This window comes from Eriocheir sinensis, chromosome 30, assembly GCF_024679095.1.
Source record: "Eriocheir sinensis breed Jianghai 21 chromosome 30, ASM2467909v1, whole genome shotgun sequence".
NCBI lineage: Eukaryota > Metazoa > Arthropoda > Malacostraca > Decapoda > Varunidae > Eriocheir > Eriocheir sinensis.
The window spans coordinates 11342917-11359276 of NC_066538.1; the positions used below are offsets into that span (position 1 = coordinate 11342917).

Here is a 16360-nt window from a genome sequence, read left to right on the forward strand (position 1 = left end):
ACCTGAGGATGTACTTTTCCGATTTCCCGTAGAATGATTACTGCTTCCAGGAGAGAGACCCCTCTGTGTGTGCCCAGCGCATCACAGAGGTGATTGTCTCTGGAATGGAGGCATACAGTCCACGTTCTTTCTCTACTCCTCATGCTAAAAAGCCTTGGTTTAATCATGCTTGTTCTCGTGCTATTTAAGATAGAGAGGCAGCTCACAAAAGGTTCCAGAGCCTTCTAACTTCCGCTAACTTTGACCTTTACATTTCAGCCCGGAATCGTGCCAAATTTATTCTCCGACTTACCAAAACTTCTTTTATCAATAGAAAATGTCAACACCTTGCTCCTTCTAATTCTTCCCGTGACTTCTGGCATCTAGCCAAAAAAATCTCCTCCAATTTCACTTCTTCCTCTTTCCCTCCTCTCCTTAACCCTGACGGCAGCATTACCGTCTCATCTGTCACTAAGGCTGAACTTTTCGCTCAAACTTTCTGTAAGAACTCCACCCTGGACGATTCTGGGCATATTCCCCCTACTCCTCCCCCCTCTGACTCCCTTATGCCTGTTATTAAGATTCTTCCAAATGATGTTTTCTATGCCCTCTCTGGCCTCAACTCTCAGAAGGCTTATGGACCTGATGGAGTGCCTCCTATTGTCCTTAAAAACTGTGCTTCCGTGCTGACACCCTGCCTGGTCAAACTTTTTCGTTTTTGCCTATCAACATCTACCTTTCCTTCCTGCTGGAAGTATGCCTTTGTACAGCTTGTGCCTAAGAAAGGTGACCGTTCCAATCCCTCAAACTACCGCCCTACAGCTTTACTTTCCTGTCCATCTAAAGCTTTTGAATCAATCCTTAACCGGAAGATTCAAAAGTACCTTTCCACTTCTAACCTTCTATCTGATCGCCAGTATGGATTCCGCAAGGGGCGTTCTACTGGCGATCTCCTCTCTTAGCCGTTTCGGTGAAACTTTCTCTGTTGCGCTAGGCATATCGAAAGCCTTCGATAGAGTCTGGCACAAGTCTTTGCTTTCTAAACTGCCCCCTTTCGGATTATATCCCTCTCTCTGTTCCTTTATCTCCAGTTTCGTTTCCGGCCGTTCTATCTCTGCGGTGGAAGACGGTCACTGTTCTTCCCCTAAACCTATCAACAGTGGCGTTCCACAGGGCTCTGTCCTATCACCCACTCTCTTCCTGTTATTCATCAACGATCTTCTTTCCATAACAAACTGTCCTGTCCACTCATACGCCGACGACTCCACTCTGCATTATTCAACTTCTTTCAATAGAAGGCCATCCCAACAGGAAGTACACGACTCCAGACTGGAGGCTTCAGAACGCTTAACCTCAGATCTTGCTATCATTTCCGATTGGGGCAGAAGGAACCTTGTGTCCTTCAATGCCTCAAAAACTCAATTTCTCCACCTATCAACTGGACATAATCTTCCAAACACCTATCCCCTATTCATCGACAACACTCAGCTGTCATCATCTTCAACAGTAAAAATCCTCGGTCTATCCTTAACTCAAAATCTCAACAGGAAACTTCACATCTCCTCTCTCGCTAAATCAGCTTCCTCGAGGTTGGGCGTTCTATATCGTCTCCGCCATTTCTTCTCCCCCGCACAGTTGCTATCCATATACAGGGGCCTTGTCCGCCCTCGTAAGGAGTACGCGTCTCACATGTGGGGGGGCTCCACTCACACAGCTCTTCTTGACAGAGTGGAGTCTAAGGCTCTTCGTCTCATCAGCTCTCCTCCTCCTACTGATAGTCTTCTACCTCTTAAATTCCGCCGCGATGTTGCCTCTCTTTCTATCTTCTATCGATATTCCCACGCTGACTGCTCTTCTGAACTTGCTAACTGCATGCCTCCTCCCTCCCGCGGCCCCTCTGAACACAACTTTCTACTCATGCTCATCCCTATACTGCCCAAACCCCTTATGCAAGAGTTAACCAGCATCTTCACTTTTTCATCGCTCACGCTGGTAAACTCTGGAACAATCTTCCTTCATCTGTATTTCCTCCTGCCTACGACTTGAACTCTTTCAAGAGGAGGGTATCAGGACACCTCTCCTCCCGAAATTGACCTCTCTGTCGGCCACCTCTTTTGATTCTTTTTTTGGGGGGAGCAGCGCGTAACGGGCTTTTTTATTGTTGTTTCCTTTTTTTGTGCCCTTGAGCTGTATCCTTTGTTGTAAAAAAAAAAAAAATAAATAAATAAAAAAAAAAAAAAAAATATATATATATATATATATATATATATATATATATATATATATATATATATATATATATATATATATATATATATATATATAATGTGTTGTGTGTGGGGGATGGATGGTAGAGAGAGCGCGATATTTCCTGCCTATTATGGATCGTACAGCGACGCGCCCTCGACGTTTTCTCGACCATGCGTTCGACGTCGAGCGTCGTCGAACGGTTAGACGAGTGGCGGTCGCGCATAGTCGCCAGGCCCTGCGTTCATCGCGATCCGTCGCAACGGGTTTTATTTTCAAAATTGGGCTCCTCTGCGTACAGTCGCGCGCATTCACGCACGATTCACCTCGACGTCCCTTCGGCTGTCGCCCTCGTGTGCGTATAGGCGAGCGACCCTCCCTCGCCATGTTGCTGTGAGTTGAAACAGAGGCAAACTCGCAGAGACAATAGCGATGCTCCCACGATTTCGTGCATTTTCAAAATCGCCAACCGTCGCAAAGCGAAATCGCAGATGTGTGATCCCAGCATTAAGGGCCCCATACACGCTCAGGCTGCCTTCAGGCCGCCTCACGAAAACAGGACTGTTCAGGCCAAACTGACCGTGTATGGGGTAATGAGGCGGCCTGCGCAGGCCGCCTTGAGGCGGACTGATTCAACCTGTCGCTGCTAGATTTTTTCCATCAGGCCGTCATCCGGTTCAGGCCAGTTTGATCGAGTATGGGCAAAAAAGGCGGCCTTGAGGCCGCTCGTGCCAGTGCAGCACTGACCAACAGAGCGTGAACATGTCGGTTGCACAGAGCAGCACCACCTCTTCCGCTGAAGAGCGTCAGTCTATGATTGAATTCATAGAGATTTACAGGAGCAATCCATGCCTCTGGAAGATAAAATCAAAAGAATACAGCGATAAGGTTAAAAGAAATGCTGCATATGACCTGTTGGTGGAGAAATTAAAGTCAAAAGATGATGGCGCTAATAGAGATGCAGTAACCAAAAAAATAAACAACATAAGAAGCTCCTTCAGGAAAGAATACAAAAAAGTTCTACAATCTACTGGTTCTGATTTCAGTTCCTGCAATAAATTCACGTGTGACCTGCTTTCCTTCTTCCCTAGCCAGTCCTTCGCCCACACTCTCCTCTTTCTCCTCTTCTTCTTTTTCAGTAAAGTAGCTGCTACAGCTGCAACTGCAAGCAATTCTAATTCTTCAGGTACCATAACATCCATCCTCACTCCACTGTTTCGCTCAAAGAACTGAGCGAGGCCTTGAGGCAGGACTGAATAGTTAGTGGGCGAAAAGGCCGCCTTCAGGCCGCCTGAGGTGAAATGGCCTGAAGGCGGCCTGAGCGTGTATGGGGCCCTTTACAGTTTCTTACAGTTCACCTCTCATATCCCCCCGTATTTCTTTAGCTCCCTATTTTGTTCTCTTTCCGATTCATTAGGCATAGTATACATTGGTTTTCTGTATACGTAAGTTGATACATAGTTTATGTTATAAGGTGATGGAAATAGCGATAGCAAGATTTGTGGTTGTAATAATAAGTAAAGTTAAAAGTAAAGTTGGGGTCACCTGCTAAAGCTGCCGAGTCCTCTTCCACATGCCGTGTTCCCTACGCCAGGTCACCTTGACTCAGGTTTCACGTTATCAACATTTTTTACCATCTATATTGTTGAGTTGCTACGTATCACATATAATCAGAATTAGTTAAGTTTTCTGATTTCGAATGTGGTAAAAAATCAGTGGGAGGCTATACTTAAGGAATTGCAGCGAGTTCACAAAAAAATGAGGAAAAATTTTATGCTATACATTTTTGCTATAAATTTATTTTAATCACAAAATGATGTTCATAGTTTTTTTCTTATGGCAAGCGATAATGTATCATGAAGATTATGTTTTTTTTTTTTGTTTGTTTTTCTAAACAGCATGTTGGTATTTAAAAATCTTGAATGAAGAATCCGAGTCGTGTTGCATGTAACTTCACAGCTCAGCCCGCCACCGCCAAGGGAGTAGACTTTGTGTTCTACGGACCTTGAGTGCGATATCATGGTTACCAAAGTTACCCTTCCAGCTTTTCCCAAGTACCCATTTATCGACAAGCGGTAATGGGAGGATAAATAACTTAGATGCGCATACTGTTCGGGTCAGGATTCAAATCCTGGCCCATAAATTCGAAGCTTGGCGGGCTATCCACTTCACCATAGAGGTGTAGTAGTACATAGTAGTACAGTAGTAGTAGAAGTAGTAGTAGTAGTAGTAGTAGTAGTAGTAGTAATATTATTATTATTATTATTATTATTATTATTATTATTATTATTATTAGTAGTAGTAGTAGTAGTAGTAGTAGTAATATTAATAGTAGTAGTAGTATAAGTAGTAGTAATATTAGAAAGTGGTGGTAGTAGTGGTAGTAGTAGTAGCAGTAGTAGTAGTAGTAGTAGCAGTTGTAGTAGTAGTAGTAGTAGTAGTAGTGTGTGTAACTGTGGCTCACCCTTCAACCAAAATCATGTCATGACATGCAAGAGAGGAGGTTTCGTCTGCATGAGACATGATGAAGTAAGAGACGTAACAGCTCAGATGCTGAAAGAAGTCTGCCACGACGTGACTGTGGAACCCATGCTGTTCCCTCTGCAAGGCGAACACCTCGCCTTCGTTCGCTAATGTTTCGAACGAAGCACGAGTGGAAGTTAGCGCCAGAGGATTTTGGACTCGCGGACAAAGGGCATATTTTGACACAAGGATCTTTGATCCCATGGCCCATTACCACAGAGACCTGACCCTTGATGCAGCCCACAGAAGAAACGAACAAAAGAAGAACAGAGCATATGAAGAAAGAATACAGAATGTGGACCAGGGCTCCTTCACCCCGGTAGTATTCACGACGGCAGGAGGGATGGGACCAAGGGCGCAGAGCTTCTACACAAGACTCGCCGAAACACTGGCGGATAAGAAACAACAGCCAAGAAGCAGTGTGGTCGCCTGGATGAGATGCAGGCTGTCCTTCTCCCTCCTGAGGTCAGCCTTGGTCTGCCTGAGAGGAACCAGGTCACCTGCACCCAAAACCACCCGCATTGCCGACCTGGACTTTGAGGCGACGGTGGTTGATAGTCGTATCAACCACAAGCTCTGTTAGCTTAAGAATAATATGTGTAGGAAGGGTTGTAATATTAAATAAAGATGGTTGCCGGCCACAGTCATTGGCGGGGTGGGGCCAATGAATTGCGTTGTGAAAGGATATGAAAGAATATACCGCTCACAACGCAACTCTAATAGATGGAGGCCCGTCTAGCAGAAAAAAAAAGTAGTAGTAGTAGTAGTAGTAGCTGTGGTAGTAGTAGTATTAATAGTAGTAATAGTAGTAGTAGTAGTAGTAGGAGGAGGAGGAGGAGGAAAAGAAGAAGAAGAAAAAAGGCATTTAATAGGGTAATTGAAATATGTAACAATGTCACCCCTTCTCGGCCTGACCAATAGGCGCGCAGCCCATCCAGCTGTTCATCCTTTCTTTTGGGATGGTCGATAAATGGGTACCTGGGTAAGGTAAGATGTGGTAGTCTAGATGTTAGACTGGCACTGTGTCCCGGGTTATATTGGTTCTCACCCCCCGCGGGTTGAAGAGCCAATGGTATGGAGAGGAGCACCAGGGCCACGCGCAGCTAATAACGTATGATCCCATGGTTACCTTACACCCTTTGTACTGCCACTACTACTATTACTACTTCTATTTCTACTACTACTACTACTACTACTACTACTACTACTACTGCTTCTGCTGCTGCTGTTTCTGTTACTACAACTATCATTACCATCAGCACCGATACTACTGCTATTAACACCACAACAACTTATTTACTACCATTAGTAATAACACTCACTTTAACGGTCTCGCTGCTGAAGGTCATTTCCACCACGTCGAGGGAGTAGTCTTTCCTCTTGCCCTCGTCCGTGAAGCTGATGTTCCCTGTCAGCCCCTCCATCTCCACCTGTACCCGAGGGAGAGAACGCTGGTCAAGTTATCTGCTTTATTAACTTTTTGTAGTAAGCTTCAACACACTGGGAAGCTTCAACACACTGGGGAAATCAATGTAATGCTTGAGCACGTTGGGGCACATACCTGTTTAGTTAAACGTTCTGCTGATCTTTCGAAAAAGTCATATTTTATGAATAATTTGTTATTTCTTAATGAGAAAATGTTTCCCACATCTGAGCATGAATATTATTATTAATAACTTATTGTATTAGCTTTTACTAAATCTTCGAGAAGGAAAGGCGGAGCTCCAATGAGATTAGGACGGTATGTTTGTCTCGAAACATCATCATTGAAGCAAAGCTTAGTATTTCCAAGGTACCTCCAGACCTCCCTTGGACCTTTCCCTTGGAACATAATTAGGCATTATATCGTCATTTATGCACAATGAAGTGCTAGTGTATTCTCACTGGCGTAAAATACGTAAATTCCAGTCCCCCTTGACCCGAATATGATGAAAAAATTATAGATATAAACACGTTTACAAGACTTTAATGTAGAAGTGGAGAAATAGGGTGATGTTTTCACGTTGGGTGTCACGTTTAATGACAGCGTAAAATATGTTCTCTAAAGTAAAACGTATGAGCCAGCATTATGTTATCAGAATAAGAATTACATTTTGTTTATTCATAAGTGGAGGTAGAACTGCGAAATGTTCAATTGTTTGAGCTATACGCTTTTCACATGGAGGAAGCGGCAGCACCGCGTGTTCCAACAATCGTCAGTTGAACCGTGGTCACAATGTTGTCAGCTTGTCGTACTCTGCCTCTTTATGTTCGCCGATTTTCGACCCCAAAACTGCTTTCATCACCCAAATAACTGCCTTCATATATGGTTATCGTTTAATTGGTTAATTATTGATGCTTCTTGGCAACAGTTAGGGGCCAGAAACCGGTATATACGCGGCTCATGAGTATGATAATCTGGCAACGGTGACCGTGGACCAACACCTTGTTAATTCGACTTTTCTCATCCATATTTCGTACATGAGGTAAGTACTACATCGATACTCATTTTCTGTGCTGGGCAGGAAGGTTTATATAGAGAAGTTACTCAGATTTCTTGTGCATAGGATGTTTATAACATATGTTCGTTTGCGGGCTTTTTAAACTGCCAACCCACTGTAGTATATATTTTACATGCTTTTAGCCTATTATTAAGGGTTTTAGCCACAAACCCTTACATATAGGGTGCAAAAAGCTATTCCTAGGCAGCTACTGTTCCTGTTATATTGCTTACAATTTAGCAGGCGGCCATATATGACTACAGAGAGCACTGAAGTCAACGACTGTAACCTCATGTAGCCCCGTTATTTTAAAGATTATGTTGCGATCAGGCTGCTTTGTTGAAAATAACACAGTCTGACGAAAATATACGTGGCTTGTATTTTAATTAATAACATTAACCGAAAGCTATAAATCGCAGTGTTTCCAGATGAGAGTGTTTCACGGAAGGTTTTGATCTGGCAAACCTGCAAGGTAGGGAAACGTCGCTTGACCGAGATATGGCCGTAAGATCCGCACGAAAGTTAGACATGCACGTGTACACAAGGGACAGATTATAATTATGACGTTATAGATTATGATCTATTATTTTTATTGCCTGGATGATTCATAACGTGTTTTATTTTGTTTCGTTTTTTTTTCCGAGTTGCTGCACTTTGAATTCGCTCGTTCACTGCACTTTCAGTATAATTTCCGGTCATATGTCCAACAGCTATACTCGGTTTCATTTCATCCATTCATTCACGAGCGTAAGTATTGCACATGGACACTGATAGCTCGTTAAAGAGTGAAAATCAACGTGTCATATATATTTGCCTACTTGTAATGATTTTTAAACTTTTTTTTATTATTATATATGAAGATGAGTGCAAAAACATTCAGGCCTTCTTATATAATTCCAAAACATGCCGATTTACATCGGTAATAGACCACAGAGGCACACGAAGACAAACTTGAACCTAACAGCATAGCCAGAGCATAATCGAACGAGCAATACCTTTTTAATGCCTATGATTTATTTCATTACAGGTACATAAAGAGACAGCTGCCTCAGAAAGTGCAAATAAAAAGCAGCTTCATTATCTATTGCATGTAAATCACATTGGTGATATTCCACATAACATGAAGTATACTTGAATAGGATGTTAGGCTATTTAGAACATCGTCTATGTCTATGTGTACGTGTAAGAAAATATTAGTATACATTTTATTTGCATTGCATACTTAGAGACAGATGTCTTTGTAAGTACCTGAAATTAGATAAACTACAGATATTCAAAGTTCGATTGAGTATGATCTGACTCTAGTGTTTGATACAACCTTGTCTTTCATGTCTTTGTTTGGAATATTATCAATGCAAATCAGCAAATTTGGGATATATTTAAGATGTGATTCAATTTTGTATACATAAACATTCAAATGTATTACATGAAAAAAATATAGCTTGAATATTTACTACACCAGTTGATTTTCACCTAATCACGAAACATCAAAACGCATGTGCCACATTTCATGCCCGTGGATAAACAGATAAAATAAAACCGACTAGAGTGCTTATTCCCGTCTATCTGTTAAGTCTACATTACTATATTCTTTGTGAAATATTGTCATATACATATATTCAAATATTTTTGCACTTATTATTATTTGAAAACCTGTTCAACCATTGTAAATTTGTCATAATAAAACAAAACATGAAATAGTGGGAAAATAAATCGTTAATATGTATAACACTACATATAAACATTTACTATTCATTCATTTATTTAATCTGACCAACGTTGTCCTTGTGCATACATTTACTGAAGGATGACCTTAACTTTATTTGCCCCATTAAAACTTAAAAAAAAGGAATACATTAAACCATATTCCGTGTTTGTGTCTTCCCCATACAAAAGATTAACACAATCATCTGATATAAAATATTCTGCAAAGCCTCTTTTTTATTATTACGCCCTTCTCAGTCAGCATGAAGTGCCTAATTTTATTTTGCATGCACGCCGCCAGTCGCCCCCCCTTTTCTCTCTCTCTCTCTCTCTGAATATATATATATATATATATATATATATATATATATATATATATATATATATATATATATATATATATATATATATATATATATATCAGTGGTGAGCACCGATCACTTTTTTGCTGTTCCGATCCCCGATCATCCGATCAGTTTGGGCAACTGATCCGATTCCGATCATCCGATCATTTTTTAAGTACTGCTGTTCCGATTATAATAATTACTATTTTTTTAAAATAATAATTACCAGAAACACCTATTTAAGGCGTTCTTTAAGTAATAATTTCCAATAAGTAATAACCTAATTATTTGCTTATAATTTTTTTTATTTTTCCTCTTTCTTTTGGTATACAGGACATGGTAAAGAAAAACTGTTATCTTAACTTCTTATTTTAGGCATTTATTTAAGTCTACTCTTTTTATTCAATTTCTGAAAGTATGAAAAAAGGAATTATGTTTGCTATTTTAACTTTTGCTTGAAGTTGATTTAGATTTTTGACAAACGTTTTTCAACTTTTTAATATTTCATCATTGATATCTAGGAAATATTTTTTACTATTCAATAAAAAACGAGCGATAGTGATCATTAATCTCCTATCCTTCCTGATTAAATAGCTTTCTGAATAAAAAAATATTGGTCCATAAATAAATTAGTCACAAGAAGAACATAAGCAATAAGGTTTTGATTTTAAGTGAGCCGGTGTTGTGTCATCTACCATCCACGTATCCTAAGACATCCCATCCTGATCTGCGCATGCGCGGAACCCGATGTTTACAAACTTCAAGAATGACATGGACCCCATAATTCAGATAGCCTACCATTAAATGGAGAGAATCCTAGAAACATGACCATCAGTCAAAAGAGAGTGTAGGTTATCTGATTTATCACCTTTAACGACATACAAGGGGTGTAGGTTATCTCATTTATCACATATACTGACATACAAGGGGTGTAGGTTATCTCATTTATCACCTTTACCAACATACAAGGGGTGTAGGTTATCTCATTTATCACATATACCGAAATACAAGGGGGGCAGGTTATCTCATTTATCACATTTACAGACATACAAGGTTTCAGGTTACCTCATGTATCACATTTACCGACATACAAGGGGTTTAGGTTATCTCATTTTTCACATTTACTGACATACAAAGGTAGGCGGTGGTTGAGTGATTAGCGTGCGGGGCCAGCATTCATCACACCATGGACAATGTCGATTCGAATCCCCACGCTACCACCTGGGATTTTTTAGTCACCGCCGAGTGGCTTAAGACTACTCACAGGCTGTCCAGAAGACCACCAATCATCCCGGATTCTATAAGAAACCGTACAAGCGAATCAAAAATGAGTTCCAGGGGGCAGCAAGAGCCAAGCATAACTACCGCCACTATAAAAATTGCCTGCGCCATGACGGGCTTGGGCCGACCACCAGGCACCTGAAGAAAGCCTACCGGCGCTATAGGCTGAGATGTAAACAAAAAGAAAAAGTTACCTCATTTATCACGTTTACCGACATACAAGGGGTGTAGAGTACCTCATTTATCACATTTACCGACATACAAGGGGTATAGGGAACCTCATTTATCACATTTACCGACATTCAATGGGTGTAGGGTATCTCCTTAATCACATTTACCGAGATACAAGGGGTGTAGGTTATCTCATTTATCACATATACCGACATACAAGGGGGGCAGGTTATCTCATTTATCACATTTACCGACATACAAGGGGTGTAGGTTATCTCATGTATCACATTTACCGACATATAAGGTGTTCAGGTTATCTCATTTATCACATTTACCGACATACAAGGGGTGTAGGTTATCTCATTTATCACATTTACCGACATACAAGGGGTGTAGGTTATCTCATTTATCACATATACCGACATACAAGGGGTTCAGGTTATCTCATTTATCACATTTACCGACATACAAGGGGTTCAGGTTATCTCATTTACCACATTTACCGACATACAAGGGGTGCAGGTTATCTCATTTATCACATTTACCGACATACAAGGGGTGTAGGTTATCTCATTTATCACATTTACCGACATATAAGGGGTGTAGGTTATCTCATTTATCACATTTACCGACATACCTCATATACCTCATTTACTGACATACAAAGGGTGCAAGAAGAAACTTTCATAATTCAAACAATTTTCAAATTCAAAACATACGTCAACATTTACTTTAAAAAAAAAAAAAAAAAAAAACTTAGGTGGAACATATCGCGATAGGCAGTCGACAAAGATACGGTACCGTGACGCAATTCATCCACCCTTTGTACGTAAACAAAACCCGCGCATGCGCAGATTGGATGGGATGTCTTAGGATACGTGGATGGCAGATGACACCACACCGGGTAGGATACGTAGCAATGGGTTTAATTTGGATAAGTTCAGGTTCAACAAAGACATAGGCAAGAATTGGTTTACCAACACTGGTGGATGAGTGGAACAGACGTAGAAGTTATGTGGTGAGCGCCAACACGATAGATACATTCAAGAAGAGGTTAGATAAGTTCTTGGATGGGAGGGGTATGGGGCGTTAGTTTGGTGCCGTGGTCTGGGCGGCATGTTGCGCTGTCTCGCGAGACCTCCTTCCTCCACCTCCTCTTTTTGCGGGGGGCGCCTGACGAGTGGGTCGGGGGGGTTCGAGGGAAGGCAAAGCCCTCCCCCCGGTTAAGAAAGGGGGGGGGTCGAGGCGGGACGAGGCCCCCCCTTTTACCTTGGGTCTTGTTGGTTTCCCGAAAAGGAACTGGCGCTGCCGCCATTAGAGGGTGGTAACACTGCAGCAGAAAATGGATAACTGACAACTGGGGCAGGCCACTCGGTTGCTGGAGTGAGCGGAAGCCCACTACTGCAGCCCACACCACACTGTCGTGGCGTCGTGTAACAAGTCCCGCCAAGCAAATAAAACGACTTTGCGCCTTCGTGTCTCGTTCACGATACCTTACCAGGCTTATGTAAATTAACGATCAATAATTATCGCTTAATTTTATATATAAAGACGCTTATTGAAGTAACTATTTAGCAACGTGTATAAAAATAATTGTAAGAAGTCGGCAGTCACATGTTGCCATGACAACGTTGACCACTTTATTTTCCGTGATCGGTGAACGGAAGTTAGTTTGTGAAGTTCGGATCTTCACAGTCCGATTATCTTTTACAAAGATGATCCAGTCTTTACATTCCGATCGCCAATTGCTGTTCCGATCAGATCGGAAGATCGGACGATCGGATATATATATATATATATATATATATATATATATATATATATATATATATATATATATATATATATATATATATATATATATATATATATATATATATATATATATATATATATATATATATATATATATATATATATATATATATATATATATATATATATATATATATATATATATATATATATATATATATATATATATATATATATATATATATATATATATATATATATATATATATATATATATATATATATATATATATATATATATATATATATATATATATATATATATATATATCACGAAACTGTCATTAACCGACAGAAAAACTTCTCAATTATTATATATATATATATATATATATATATATATATATATATATATATATATATATATATATAGATATATATATTTTTTTTTTAACGTCGTTGCCTGTTGCGCCGGTTGTTCCTGGTGGGGCCTGATGGTCGGCCCAAGGCTTCTTCCAGGTGGGGCCTGATGGTTGGCCCAGCCCGTTCTGGCGCAGGCGAGTGTTTATAGTGGCGCCATCTTGCATTGGCTCATGCTGTCCCCCGGAACTCGTTCTTGATGCGCTTGGACGGCTTCCTCTAGAGTCCGGGTTGATGGGTGGTCTTCAGGAAAGCATGTGGGTAGTTTTAAGCCACTCGGCGGTGACTGAAAAATCCGAGTGGTAGCGTGGAGATTCGAACCCGCGTCGTCCATCACGCGGTGAATGTGGGCCCAGTACGCTACCAGTTCGGCCACCGCCTACCCTCTCTCTCTCTCTCTCTCTCTCTCTCTCTCTCTCTCTCTATATATATATATATATATATATATATATATATATATATATATATATATATATATATATATATATATATATACACATCTATCTCTCTATCTATCTATTTATATATATATATATATATATATATATATATATATATATATATATATATATATATATTTTTGGTACATGTGGCCTATAGCGCCGGTAGGCTATTACGTTGGGGCCTGATGGTTAGTCCTAGGCAATTGTTTATAGTGGAGCCATTATTACTGGCTCATGCTGCCCCCCGGAGCTCATTCTTGATTTCACTTGCGCTGCACTGATTCTTCTAGAGTCCGGGTTGATGGGTGGTCTTAAGGACATCATGTGGGTAGTCTTAGGCCACTCGGCGGTGACTAAAAAATTCGAACCCACTTCATGGACAGCGCACGGAATGCGGGGCCGGCACGCTAACCACTCAACCACCGCCTCTCTCTCTCTCTCTCTCTCTCTCTCTCTCTCTATCTATCTATCTATCTATATATCTATATCTATATCTATATCTATCTATCTATCTATCTATCTATCTATCTATCTATATATGTATATATATATATATATATATATATATATATATATATATATATATATATATATATATATATATATATATATATATATATATATATATATATGTACGGACGCTGGAGGAAGTAGGAAGACACCTACCGAAACAGGCGCCAGCCACTCCCGGTGATGTATATATGGGAGGTGATGAGAGTGCTGAAGCCCTCCTAAGATCCTTCCCATGTCTTTAAACCGTTTCCCTATTGTCTCATCAACACCAGAAAGTAGTTCAGCATACTCTCTTAAGACAGATCCTCTCTCTATCCACACTACATTACATTCACACAACATACACACCTTTTCCCAAAATTCAAAATTCAAAATGGCGCACCTTCAAGTTGCCTCCGAGTCCCCTCCTGTGGGTGGGTGGGGGGGGGGGGGGACTACAAATTCCCCCAGGGAGGACTCCCCTTCTGGCTGACGATTTAAAAGGTGTCTTGATAACTCCTGGAACCTTTTTCTTATCAATTTTTGCAACATTCGCGGTCTTCGTTATAATTTTCATTCTGTGGAACACCATCTCTCCTCCTCTAAACCTCACCTTTTCTTCCTCACCGTAACACAGGCCTTTGAGGCTATTGACTCTCTACTCTGTTCCTTCCTACTATCTCTATCCTAATTTTCAATTCAAAGCGGGATGTTGCGCCTACGTGCGCAACGACATCACTTGCTCTTATGCCCACGACCTTGACTCCTTTGAATTTTCCACCATCTGGCTAAGACTTCATTGTTTTTCTATTACTAAATACATATGTGCTGCTTATCTCTCACCTAACTCAAATAACTATGTAAACTCTTTGACTACTTGAAGTCTAAAGTGACCCACTCTTGAATCGCTGAAATCTCCATCTTGGCAGATTTCAATGTTCACCACCAGCTTTGGATTTCACCCTCTTTCACTGACCAGCCTGGTAAACAAGCCTACAACTTTGCTCTCCTCAACGACCTAGAACAGTTGGTTCAGCACCCTACACGTATTCCTGACCACCTTGGAGATCGGCCCAACATATTATACCTCTTCCTTATCTCTATCCCTTCTGCTTACTCTGCCAAACTGTTCTCTCCGTTGGGCTCCGATCACAAACTTATTTCTGTATCCTCTTCTATCGCCCCTGTACATCCTCTTGACCTACCGAAGAGACGATGCTTCTGGCATTTTGCTTCAGCTCGGTGGGACGACCTGAGGATGTACTTTTCCGATTTCCCGTGGAATGACTACTGCTTCCAGGATCGAGACTCCTCTGTGTGTGCCCGCGCGTTACAGAGGTGATTGTCTCTGGAATGAAGGCATACATTCCACGTACTTTCTCTACTCATCATGCTAAAAACCCTTGGTTTAATCATGCTTGTCCTCGTGCTGTCAAAGATAGAGAGGCAGTTCACAAAAGGTACCAGAGCCTTCGAACTCTTGCTAACCATGATCTTTATATTTCAGCCCGGAATCGTGCCAAATCTATTCTTCGACTTACCAAAACATCTTTCATTAATAGAAAATGTCAATACCTTCCTTTTTTTAATTCTTTCCGTGACTTCTGGCACCTTGTCAAAAATATTTCCTCCAATTTCACTTCTCTCCTTAACCCTGACGGCAGCACCGCCGTCTCATCTATCTCTAAGGCTGAACTCTTCTCTCAAACTTTCTGTAACAACTCCACTTTGGACGATTCTGGGCATATTCCTCCTACTCATCCCCCCTCTGACTCCTTTATGCCTGTTATTAAGATTCTTAAGAATGATGTTTTCTATGCCCTATCTGGCCTCAACTCTCAGAAGCTTATGGACCTGATGGAGTGGCTCCTATTGTCCTTAAAAACTGTGCCTCCGTGCTGATACCCTGCCTGGTCAAACTCTTTCGCCTTTGCCTGTTAACATCTATCTTTCCTTCCTGCTGGAAGTATGCCTTCATACAGCCTGTGCCTAAAACGGGTGGCCGATCTAATCCCTCAAACTACCGCTCTATAGCTTTACTTTCCTGCCTTTCAAAAGCTTTTGAATCAATCTTTAACCGGAAGATTCAAAAGCACCTATCCACCTCTGACCTATCTGATCGCCAGTATAGTTTCCGCAAGGGGCGTTCTACTGACGATCTTCTTGCTTTCTTAAGTGAAACTTGGTCATCCTCTCTTAGCCGTTTCGGTGAAACTTTCTCAGTTGCGCTAGACATATCGAAAGCTTTCGATAGAGTCTGGCACAAGTCTTAGCTTTCTAAACTGCCCTCTCTCGTATTCTATCCCCCTCTGTTCCTTTATCTCCAGTTTCCTTTCCGGCCGTTCTATCTCTGCTGTGGTAGACGGTCACTGTTCTTCCCCTAAACCAATCAACAGTGGTGTCCCACAATGCTCTGTACTATCACCCACTCTCTTCCTGTTATTCATTAATGATCTTCTTTCCATGACAAACTGTCTTATCCACTCATACGCTGATGACTCCACTCTGCATTATTCAACTT

The 16360-nt window shown here is 40.9% G+C and overlaps 1 protein-coding gene across 1 annotated transcript in view; it reads right to left on the reverse strand.

The window, feature by feature from the left end:
• LOC127005570 (glutamate receptor 4-like) overlaps positions 1–16360 on the reverse strand; it is a 453194-nt gene that overhangs the window by 425521 nt on the left and 11313 nt on the right. Inside the window, exon 2 of the mRNA XM_050874508.1 lies at positions 6072–6179. Coding sequence (XP_050730465.1) covers positions 6072–6179 — 108 coding nt within the window. The remainder of the gene's footprint in view (positions 1–6071; positions 6180–16360) is intronic.